The following is a 12,955-nucleotide window of genomic DNA, read 5'->3' on the forward strand; positions in this document are numbered from 1 at the left end:
GAGTATGTTAAGCCCCTCAAAAAGGTGATTCATTTGCAGAAAAAAATAAGGAATTGAATAGAATGCAGAAATTCAGAACGAACAATTAAAACGACACGCACTATGCCGACAACAATTTAACACCTGAGAGCGTCAGAAGATCGCTAGGTGCTACGACACAAATACAAAGGCTTGACGTTAAAGCACAGTACATAATACAACAGCTCCACCAAAACATGGGAAGAGCAATGCACAGCCATAGTGCATATTATAAAAGTTTCACTAAAATATGAAAAGAGCCCTGTATAGCCACAGTTTAATAAATAAAGGTGTCTCACCATGTAGTTAACAAGCTACAAAGGAGTTTGCTTTTCTCTGCAACCTTGTCAATCACATCGTCCAGGTTCAGAAGGATCTCTTTTACTGAAGCAGTGCAAATGATCAAGGGACTATTTTCTAAAATGTTTCTGTCCTAGTTTAAGTGTGTTTTAATGATGTTTTGTTAATGCATTGAGTGTGCATTTATGCTATCTGGGTTTTAGTGTTGTGTAGTTGTTTAGTGTTCATGTTTAATTACTCTTGTTGGGGTTAATGGCCTCTGGGTAGTAAACACCTTGAGTATCAATAACCTAGCTTGGAAATTAGTAACTCTGTCTTCCGAGTGAATCTTTCCACGCAGCTCGCCACAGTACAATCTAGAATATTTGTGGCTGCATTCATAAAACATCAAAATTAACCAAAGACAAATTATTGTTATTATCGGTAGTGGCCCATAGTGGCCCATATACGGTGGCCCTTCTGGCATATGTCCAAATTCCAGATGGCCAGTCCATCACTGAGTTATATTCACGTCATGATATTCTAATGAAATAACCGCAGTGTTTTCCACATAATTACTTAGATTATATTTGTGGCAACTGACCAGTTAGGGAGCAAGCAAGCTAACATTAGCCAGCAGCTAACAAACAAAATATATTTCACATGCCCGTGTCCCCTCTCTGATGTTTTTAGCACCGCCGTAAAGGGGTTTGTTATAGCGTTACTCCCTGCCACTGGGAGACTTACTGCGCCGGTGGGGATGGGAGTGGAGGGTGGCATCTCCGGGGCAGACCGAAGACGTCCAGACGATTTCAGCCCCGAAGCGGGTGCCAGCGCCTGGGGTCTGATATGGTCTGTTCCCCGATGGATCATTACACTTTCTGTTATTGCAGTTAGCGTTGTTAGCACCTGGCGCTGGAGTTTGAGTAAATTAGCATTGCAATCTGGTGTCCACCAAGGGGATCCATTGTCTCTGCTGCTTTTTAGCATTGCATTAGAGCCCCTTGCAACTGACATCAGGAAACACCCAGACATTAAAGATATGACCTTTGGGTCGATCTATCTGAACAAGCAGTTGCTGTCCCCATGCTATTAAAAAACATACATTCTTTTGAAAAGATTTCTGGCTATGTTATTAATTGGGGGGGAAAGCAAATTTATGCCATTAGTAGAACAATTCACAGATGCATCCTTAAAGAAAACTTTATAGATTAGATTTGTACATCAATCGCCAGTTTGCATCATTTAAGCAATTAAGCACCAAATTTAAACTCCCAAACTCAAATGCTTTCGTTATTTTCAGGTTAGGCACTGTGAAAAGCAAGAGTGTTTTTGCTCCTGTCACATTGTTACTCACTGTAGGTCTTGCATCTCAAATTAACAAGCACCACCATGGCCAGAAGCAGGAATAGCTCCTAATTGTTTTTTTGACCAGTATAACACAGTTATATTGGCATAAAACATTAAAGAAGGAAAAATGTAAGATAAATTCCTTTGATATATATATTTTTTAATAGAAAAATATTTGAATCAGGTAATAAAACATTTCCCTAAGGGCACTCATGTATATACAATACACGAAAAAAAAAAAAAAAATCATTTACTGAAAAGAAAATATTTAACAAAAAAAAAAAACTTCCTCACAGTGGTGCTGGAGGCCAGGCCAATGACATCCAGAGTAGCTATATCTTTAGATCCAAGATAGGTCTATAGTTGGCTAAGACCCCTGGATCAAGAGTGGGTTTTTTAAGAAGAGGTTTTATCACTGCTACTTTAAATGACTGCGGTACATAACCTGTTAATAAAGAGGTAATGATCATATCTAGTAACAAAGTGTTAACTAAGAGTAATGCTTATTTAAGTAGCCTAGTTGGGATGGGGTCTAAGAGACAGGTGGATGGCTCAGCTGAAAAAATCTTTAGCGACAATTGGTGAAGGTCAATAGGAGAAAAGCAGTCTAAATATATGTCAGGTCTGTTTCTAGGGTTCCTGCATTTGAAGATTAACTTGGAACAGGTTTAGGGCAAGAGGTGATGAATTTTATCTCTAATAATAGTTGTAGTAGTTGATAATTAAAAATGTATAATTTTATCATTAAAGAAGCTGATGAAGTTGTCACTACTCAGAGCTATAGGAATAGATGGCTCAATAGAGCTGTGACTCTCTGTCAGCCTGGCTACAGTGCTGAAAAGAAACAAAGTGCAAAGTGGCATGTAATCAATGAAAACATGATGCTGTGTGGCAGAAAAAATGCAGTATGCTGCTATTGAGTATACATTTTTGACATTGTAGAATTTACAATTAATCTCTTAATACCATCTGGTGTTTCCTGTGTTTTGACGGAGGTTAAAGTAACTAGAGGGGTCAAACGTTATATGATGCCATTGACAGGCGTCCCAACAACACGTCCTTTGATAAACGTGTCATTGATTTAAATTACAAATTTCTCTGGGTTTGAACATTGTTGGAAAATATATAACATGGGTATAGTTGTTTTTAGACATTTTAATGCAGAAATATTATAGCTCTAAGAAATTATTAACTAAAACACCATATCACTGTAGTTTTACTTCAACCTAAAAAAAACAACAACCTTATGTTTGACATCTTCTGTCAACAGTGTGGTCTACCAGGATGGCTTTTATGGAGCAGAAATATATGTAAGTCCAAATATATTCATATTCATTTTTATTTATTCTTTATGAAGTTATTCACTATGATCAAACAAGAAAATAATTTGGTACAGAATGTCTTGAGCATTTGATCCAATGCTTTACCTGAAGTCGTTGTTGTTGAATTTGCACCTTCATTTTATTGGCTCTTGTTCTCATAACTTGACATGGTATTGAATTCCTCTTTCTCTCTTCAGGGAGGGTATGCAGCTTACAGATATGCCCAGCCAGCTGGTACTGCTGCAGCTGCATACAGTGACAGGTATGTTGGCTGCCTTTTTCCTTCTGCGGATCAGTTAAAGGTATTCTGTTTGCATTAGTTACATGTAAATAATCATGATTATTTTTATATCCAACATTTCCCAAACACTTTCTGTGTATCCCTCAGTCCCTCCAGGATTTTGCAATGTTGCGATCGCAACAATTCAAACGAAATTAAATCAATCACCGTGAATTCGGTGTGACGCAATTTTGACCAATCACCGTAACTTTACCACAAATCTGACAAATAACCTGAGATTCAAGGGAGTGAGAACGGGTTGACATAACACACGTACGTCGCCAAATTCATTTCCTTGTTTCGGATATGAAGACAAGACGTGTGTGACTCGAAGATCTCACATTTACCAACAAAACGTACAGCGAAAGACTGTGCAAAACATTTCAGACCGTCCTGCCAACCTGTATACATTTTAACATCAATGTACGCTGTAACGGTTTTTCACTCTAAAGTCGCTGAAATCTGCTGCTCAATCCTGGTGGCTCTCTGCAGTGGGCAGGGCTGCTGCTCAGTTCCCCCTGCGACTGACGCGCGCACGCGCACACACACACACACACACACACACACACACACACACACACACACACACACACACAATCACACACGGTGGATACAGGAAAAACTGGAGATAAGACAACACGATGACCTAAATTGAGGACAGCTACGCTCATTATTGTAAGTGCAATGATAAGTTAAAGTCCAATAAGTACTTTATCAAACCGTATGAATGTGTGTCCCAGGCCAGGATAGGAAATTAACTAACAATCAACAAGCCACTGACAGATATGTTCAAATTTGATTCATTCAATGAATTATAATTTTTTGTCTTAAGTCCACCAGCTATTTTCATATTATACCAACATTTGCAGCATCCTGAGCCATTTTGGTAAGGTTACTAGGAAAACTCAGCCCAGAGTAGTTGTACTATTCCCGAAACAAGTTTCCTTTTTATTTTTAAAGAAGTATACCCAAAAACAATACAATTTTCACTGTCTCTCGCAACTTCATTGCAAGAAAAAAAAAAAAAGACATTGCAACTTTTATCGCGATTTTTTACAAAAGCTCCCCCAAAATCAGTCATTTTGGGCTGCAACAATCTCAAAAAAAGGCCGCGAAATCCTGGAGGGACTGATCCCTTACCTACCTTAAAACCTTACCGGAAATGTGCATGGATGGACGGTGTCTTATCTAAAAAAAAAAGATCCATCTCAACTCAGTAAAAGAAGTAAAACCCAACTACTTCATGTAGATTGCTCGTGGAACAGCATTGTTTCATTGTTTTTTATATATAATTTGATCTAATAAAAGAAGGTAGGAAATACATAATAGAGGCTATATAATAGAGGCCAAAGGATTGAGCATTAACTCCACGTGTCATGTTGGTCTGCTCCAAAGCATAGTTGTCCAATCCAGTTTTCCAGTCTAGTACTATTGTATTGTATTGTATTGTAAAAGCAGTACTAAGAGCCCAGTGGCAAAAATGAATTGAACTTAGCATTTCAACTCCTCATAAGCAGTGCACAATGTTCTGAACTTTTTGATAGTGTTGAATTACTATTCCAAAGATCCTTCTCTTACAATTAACAGCAGTTCGATACAAATTTGATATATACTTTCATCAAAAATATATATTGGTAAAATTATTAACACTTACAAATATTACTTCAGCTGTTATTGCAAAATATATTCTGCACATAAACATGGTTTAGTTTACCACTGACTAAAACCCTGGTAATATTTCCCTTTGAAAACCTTTGAAAACAGGTACATGGAAAAATACAACTAAACCCAGGAAGGAACACTTCACAGACTGACAACGAATGACAACAAACCAATAACAAACACAGAAAGCACACAGACTAAATACACATGTAAACAAGGGTGAAACAAAGGACAGGTGACACAAGGGCTGGTGAACAGGTGAAAGTCATCAGAGGCCTGTACTACGAATCAAGATCAACATGCCCTGGATTTCTTTCAGTTCCCCGGCTTCACCTAACCTAACAACTGCGGTCCTGCATAAGCTGTGTCACGACTCTGGTTAACAACTAGTTCAATCAACCCAGGGTTTCCCAATCCAGCGGCGCGCGCGTTAACATAAAAGAGGCGGGGTTTGCACAGCACGACCAATCGCAAACATCTACCAGAGCCACATATTGTATATAAGAAGAGCAAACTATATTTCTACATAAATATGAAGAATACAGACAGGATTTTGCAAGCAAAACACAATACAGTCACTGCTTCCTAAAACAGGAAGGAAAGCTGGCAAAAAAAATAGCTGACGCTGTAAATGTGTAAATCACAACGCTTATTAATATCACTTCCCCATCAGTCAGGCACAATATCTGACCATAATTACACTTGTCCTTTCCATAAACTGTCAATGCTTTAGCCTATTATTTCAGTTGCAGCCCTAGCAGTTGAAGCGATCGTGAGAGCAAATAAAATATATAAAAGCATAATTCAAACCGCATTGGCAACACACGGCTCAAGAAGCCAACAAATAGCTGATATGTAATTCCCTCCCATTAAAATCTCTATATTTCATAAAAATACCCATCAGGGAATGTTAACAGGGTTGTCGGTCTCTAAACGTTTTAACTTTTATGAGCGAGTATTGATTGGTCAGTAGGTGGTGCTTTCACACCAGTTGAACTCTAATCTCCAACTTAACCTGCTCCCGACCAGGTTAGGTGTTCAGCGTAAGTTACCACGGCGATTGTCTGAAGTTACCTCGTTAATGCCAAATCTTGCTTTGTAGTACAGGCCTCTAGGCGGGGCAGACAATCTCAAAGGCGGGAAACAAAAGACAGGAAGAAAAACAAGACATACATGGGAGAAACAGAAATATTTTTATTTACAAAATAAAACAGGAAACTAAGCATGAAACAAACACAAGGAAAAACACAGAAGACAGAAAACATGAGACGTGAAACAACAAGGAAACATAACAAATAAACACAATAAAACAGGAAAAACAGAAACCCACAATTGTGACAAAATGTACAGATAGTCTCACTAAATGTTGCATTTGTAAGCTACTTAACAGTATGCTCAATTATTTATAACTGTTACTGCCATGCTGTTAGTTTACTCTGTTAGGAGTCTATTTTAAACCCAGCATGGACATATAGTTGGTTAAAAAATGTTTCTTTCTGATATGATTATCTTGGAAAGCAAAGTGATTATACTTATCTAAAAATATGTATCTATTGCTCTTTATTACTTGTCACTTTTGTAAATTTACACAAACATCATGTAGGAATGACGACTGAATTTTTCCAGTGATATGATTGGTCAGCAGACGAGTTGTTGACAAGTTTTAATCTAATCTTCTAAAGTTGACCTAGAGGCAGGAAAAAGCAGTTTGATCCACTCCATTTTTCAATTGTCATTACCCTTGCACCTCCCTGTCACCCCCTCACCTCTGATCCATGAACCTCTGCGGCCTTATACCGTACCTCCTCCACCCCTCCCCCTGCCCAGAACTGCTCCGCTCCTCCCTGTGCAGCTATCCTCAGCCCTCAGGGAGCCTGAAGTCTGCCAGGCATTCCTCTAGATAAAATGTGATATGTGTTTATAGAAAAATGTGTGTGTGTGTGTGTGTGTGTGTGTGTGTGTGTGCACCCGCTGCTACTGCTGTCTATGTGTGTGTCTATGAAGGTACTTGGGGAGCTAATCTTAGGGAGATTGAGCATGTCAGGCCCGATAAGAAACAGCCACAGCAGGAGCCTGTAGGCCGCTGATAATGTAAGATTTATCAGAGGCAAGGAGCGAGCGGTGTGCTCAGGAGGATTATGAATACAGCAGAGAAGACAAGGCAGGTGAGGAGACACGTCTCTCCCCACAAGACTTATTTCATTCCCTTTCTTTTTCTCCTCTCACACGTTCCCTCTTTCTCACTTTCACTGTTTCATTTGTTCTCCCTCTGTGGCTGATGTGTAGTATATTCCTCTCCAGTCTCTCCCCATTTCATCTCTAATACTGTGCCTGTCTCACATACTTTTAAGCTCTCCTGATTTAAAAGGAAGCCCAGGCAGTGAGGTGCGATGGAGCAGAGGCTGGGGTTGGTGGGTGGGGGGGTTATTTATTGTCCGGTAAGAGAGGCCTTATACAGAGTGGATGGGATGGGGATTTTGAGACTGCCTCTATTCTGTCTCTCTAGAGTATGTGTGCACACACACACACACACACACACACACACACACACACACACACACACACACCACTGTCTACACTTGAGACCAGGTAACAGGAAGCAAAAGGTAATCAGGACTGACCATCAAATTCACCTTCTTCCATCATTTCTCAAATACCACTGACAACCCTTTAACACGCACACACCCCTGGAGACATTTTAGTTTTAGGGTTTCAGTTGTATATATACTTGGATATTTTTACAAAAGGGCATTCATTTCTTTCTTTTTTAAGATATTTTTTTCTGGCATTTCTGCTTTATTAGATAGTGATATATATGGACAATGAAAAGACATATATTGCATATGCATATAGTTACTTGGTGGAGTTGAGTTCCATTCATGGCTGACTTATGGCTATGTATGCTGCATCAAATTAGTTATTCCTGTTTTCTGTAGTGATGTCCAAATTAAGCTTTGTGAAGCATTTTCTTTATTTTCTGAGCCCAATAGATTACGCTCTCTGTTCAACAAAGGGTTGAAAGCACAATGAATTGCCATTCCTTGAGCCCTTTTCTTTAAACCAAGAGTGCCATCTAGTTGGGACAACAAATACAACTAATGCTTCAAGAAGCTTTATTTAAACATCATTCGTTTTCTGCGTCTGTGTAAAAACATCTGGAATGTACCCTGATTCTGTGGATATAAAACATGTTATGGTACTTGCTATAGATGAGCCCAGTACTTACTAAAATCCAAAGGCAGTGAAAAACTGCAAACATGAGATGTTTTTGGCATTGGGTTAGGGATACGATTGCATTATCTGAAAGAAACTGGGCTGATGAGGAGACTTTTGTGTGCCTCTCACAGTCGTTTGTTTTCTTTCCTCACTCTCATTTTCAAGCTGAACAGCCAATCAGATGAATTGTGTGAACGCGTAGCGACAGTGCGGGACAGATCGCACAAACTAGGGCGATGGTCTTGGTGGGTCATGGCTGTAGCAAGTGCCATGCAGTCCCCTCCAGGCGCAGACATCACCTGAGCTCTAGTTCAACAAAGAAGACTGAAAATAGAACTTGAACACATAGACAACACACTAAACTGATGTCGTTGTCGCCTGCCGAGGCTACAATTGTTGCCTGCTGAGGCACAATTGCCGAGACTACAGTTGTTGCCTGCTAAGGCAACAGTTATTGCCTGCTGAGGCTATGGTTGTTGACTCCTGACACACCAATTGTAGCCCACTGAGGTGCAATTTACAATTTGCATTATTTTTGTCATATGACTGTTGAATGGTACACTACATTTCTGAGGCGTTTATGGTCCACTTGGCTTTCCATAAGTTACTGGAGCACACCCTTTCAATTGTACTATTCTACCATTCTTGTTTTGTATCTATACCATGAAAGGTACTGTGTATGTGTGTATGTGTATGTGTATGTGTATGCTGATTTAGCAGGAGCAGCAGTATTGTTATCCGATTCTTTTGTACGTTTGGTTGCGTACTACTTCTGCATACTTTCAGCTACAAACAACATTCAATTATCAATATGTTCAGCTCTTTAACCCTTTAGGCGCCGGGTATTATTTTTAAAAATACTAGATTTTGACACAGGTACATTTCAGAAGGCTCTGGCTTGAAAGTGGTTTGAGATAGAGACAAAGTGTAAATGAGACAAATATTGAGAATGACCTAACGTTTATCTCGGGAGTAAATTTTCCCATCTAATTTGCATATTATGACGTCATATGGCGGCAGCCATATTGGATTATGTAATTTCCATGAAATACCTGATATTTTAGAAGAGAGTTGAACTTATTTCATCAGATTTATTGCCCTCCATCCATTTGTTATGTTGTCCACATATCAAATGAACAGGGAAAAAGTAAATTGTAAGCCAACAGTCGTAAACTAGAACTATTACTACACCACAAAAGTCATGTAAACAGTAGGCGTTATTTAGGTTTTTTTTTTTTTTTTTTTACCCACCACCATGCTATTGGAGGACACTTTTTCTTTTCTTTTTTTCGTCTTTTTTCTTCTCTTCTTCATTATTATCATTGTTATTATATAGTAAAGAGACAATATGAACAATATTGAGACCCATAGCCTAACAGTTCAAAATTATGACTACTGTGCCATATAGTAGCACATACATGTAAACAGAAAGCTGTTCATTTGTAGCCTGGACGTGGAGTGGTGTGTGTCTCCTCTCTGTTCTGACGGGAGGCTGTGACTGCTGCGCGAGGCTACTGAGACACTGACCGCCTGTGAGGGCTTTTGGACAGGGGAGGGGCTCACGGCAGCACCCGCTCCTCGTATAACTTTTTCTCAGAGAAAACAGCAGTTTGATTCAGTACCGCGTCGTGTCCCTAATTATTTTGTGTAAGAGTGAAGAAACATTTACATTTACACCCCGCGGCAAGAACGGCGGTGCATACGTGATTCAATGCAGCCTGGACGCGGAGTGCTTTGTATCTCCTCTCTGCTCGCTGCGCGAGGCTACTGAGAGACTGACCGCCTGTGAGTGCTTTTGGACGGGGGAGGGGCTCACGGCAGCACCCGCTCCTCGTTGAGCACATAACTGCTGAGTGATATGTGCTTTCACGAGTCTCCAAACACCACAAAAGTCTCCAATAACACCAGAAAAAGTCGATAGTCACCTTTGACAAAAAAAAGTCACGTTTTTTTTGCATTGAAGCATGACGTATTTCTGAGCTAAGGTCTAAGTACGGGATGTCTGCCCACTAGTGGAGGGGAGTATGAATGACATATAAAACTCTATTCAGAGAAAACAGCTGTTTGATTCAGTACTGCGTCATGTCGCAATTTTGCGACTTTGGCGCTTAAAGGTTTAAGGACATGTGTGCTTGTATTCAACTTTAAATATATACTTTTTAAAATATTAAGCTTTTATCTTTTTACATTGAAAGTCAATGGAGCAATCTTCAAATGCTCTTCAGGCTTCTTCCACAAATGCTACTCCTCCTGCATACTTTCACCTACAGACGTCATTCAAACTTTAAACTATTCACAAAAACTTCAGCTATAAGAAAATGATTCAGCTTTTTGAAATGCTTTACAGTTTTTGTGTTACCACTGTTTAAGTTTAGTGTTTTCTTTAGGATTTTTCTGCGTTTTTAAGGGTGCACTGACCACCAGTTCTACGAATCGCTGTTTTGCCCACGTTGTTTTATTTTATCCACACAAATTATATACCAATACATTCGGAAATGTCTTGTGGTGCTCACTTTGAGGTCATTACATTGATACCATGTATTGTTTTGGCTTTTTTTTAGGCTTCTTTAAAGGGTGGCTAACAGGGCTCTGTTGGTAAATCTCAGTATAGACGTTTTTCAGCAACCATGTGTTCTAATTAAACATCAAAGCAAGGGCAGGGCTTAATTACAGCTGGAAGGACCAGCTACTGTTCTCCTATACCATAGGTCACCAATTGGCGGACCGTGGTCTGGATCCAGACCCAGGCATCCTAATAGCGAGCCTCGCCAATGCCGGTCTGGTCTATAGCCTGGAGCCTGGATCTTCAGTAGACTTGACTACTGTAATGGCGTCTTTACAGGTCTCCCTAAAAAAATCAATCAGACTGCTGCAGCTGCTTCAGAACGCTGCTGCTCGAGTCCTCACTAAGACCAAGAAATTAGATCACATCACTCCTGTTCTGAAGTCTCTACACTGGCTTCCAGTGCCTCAAAGAATTGATTTCAAAATACTTTTGCTGGTTTATAAATCACTAAACGGTTTAGGGCCAAAATACATTTCTGATCTGCTAGTACAATATGAACCACCCAGACCTCTCAGGTCGTTTGGGTCAGGTCTGCTTTCTGTCCCCAGAGTCAGAACTAAACAGAGAGAAGCAGCATTCAGTTTTTATGCTTCACATATCTGGAACAAACTCCCAGAAAACTGCAGGTCTGCTGCAACTCTCAGTTCTTTTAAATCAAGGCTGAAGACCTATCTTTTTGATGTTGCCTTTCTTTAAATAATTGTTAATTTCTTATACTGAATTTGCATTGTTGAAACTGTATGACAATCTATATAAGCATATAAAGAGAATTCAAAAGTAAGACCAGTGGGACAGGCCCGTTCTGGGAACGGCAAGGATTGCATATGGATTACGTGTATAGAGTAACGACTTATACATTGTCCATACTAGCAGCCTAAAATCTCGTATTTTATCTGCTTTTACATTTTTTAACTGTTTTAAACTGCTCTTTAATGTTTAATTTATTATACTGCACTGTAACTTTTATTCTCATATTTTATCTATTTTAAATTTTTTTATCATTTTTATGTAAAGCACTTTGAATTGCCCGGTTGCTGAAATGTGCTATACAAATAAAGCTGCCTTGCCTTGTCTTGGAGCCAAAGCCTATCTATCATGATTTATTTTAGGATATGGCAGAGGGAGAAATTGGAGATCAGGGGTTTTGGATGTATTGTTGGTGCAACTAACTACTCAGCTTTTCAGCATTGTTATTAATTTAAAACGGTTTGTTGAAAGTAAGAGTTTGGTTTGGTTTCACGGGATTGTTTTCCCCCAGAAAGGGGTATGGCAATAAGAGCCTCCCTCGGATGATGTATTGCTGATCTAGACCAATCATGTGCATTGTATCTCATCCCACATGACGCTAATCAGCAAATCATTTATTCAGAGCAGTGCTGCGAGCGGGCTTGTGTATGAAAGAAAAAGAAAAAAACACACATAGGCGTAGCCAGGCGAGAAGAGGCGGAGACAAGAGAGTCAAGTGAGTGAGAGTGGGACATGGCTTGCTCAAAAATTAGAAAAATTGACAGGGAAAACAGTTTTTAATCCAGAATGGACCGACTCTTATATGTTCATACTTCCAACTGGGAGTTCAAAACCGGTTTTCCTCATATGCTCTGAGACCATTGCTATGCGCCATTACGAGACAAAGCACACATCTTTTTAACAATCATACCCACTCAAATCTTTTCTTATTGTTGTCTATTTACAGCCAATGTGCTCATTTAGGCAATAGGACTTTAGTTTTTTTAATTATCTGCCTTAGAGCAACAAGAGAGTCTGTCAGCCTTTGCATTGGTGATACTATTTCATGTCATAATGTCAAGACCAAAAGCTTGATTGTGGAGACAATTAAAACTGTGATATCACAGTCATTGATTAACTTTATCCACACAAAGAATATACCAATACATTCGCAAAGGCCTTCTGGTGCTCACGGTGCGGTCTTTTCACTGATGCCACATAGTTTAGGTTTTTTGAGCCTCAGTTTCCCTCAATGGCAGAGCAGTCAGACACACAGGTGATTTGGTCATTAGTTAATAAGCAAGATCAAAGTGTTATCTCAATATAAACAAGGCAACTGATTAGACAAACAGCTGGTGCAGTTCTACTTAACCATGACACTGCATTTACAGATAGTAATATGAACATTAACACAACATTCACATTTATTTATATGAATTATATATAGTATATATTGTGTATTCATATGTGTGTCTGTGTATTTGTAAGTATTAAAATAATAATTATTAATTTATTAGTAATAATAATAATAATTGC

General features: G+C 39.2%; 1 protein-coding gene across 7 annotated transcripts in view; it reads left to right on the top strand.

Moving 5' to 3' along the window:
* Window positions 1-12,955, top strand: part of LOC116055648 (RNA binding protein fox-1 homolog 3-like) — a 651,886-nt gene that overhangs the window by 595,093 nt on the left and 43,838 nt on the right. For all 7 annotated transcript variants that reach the window (XM_035997778.1, XM_035997775.1, XM_035997779.1 and 4 more), the window contains 2 exons: window positions 2,918-2,957; window positions 3,167-3,231. In XM_035997778.1, the coding sequence (XP_035853671.1) occupies window positions 2,918-2,957; window positions 3,167-3,231 (105 nt within the window). The remainder of the gene's footprint in view (window positions 1-2,917; window positions 2,958-3,166; window positions 3,232-12,955) is intronic.

This window comes from Sander lucioperca, chromosome 22, assembly GCF_008315115.2.
Source record: "Sander lucioperca isolate FBNREF2018 chromosome 22, SLUC_FBN_1.2, whole genome shotgun sequence".
NCBI classification, from domain to species: domain Eukaryota; kingdom Metazoa; phylum Chordata; class Actinopteri; order Perciformes; family Percidae; genus Sander; species Sander lucioperca.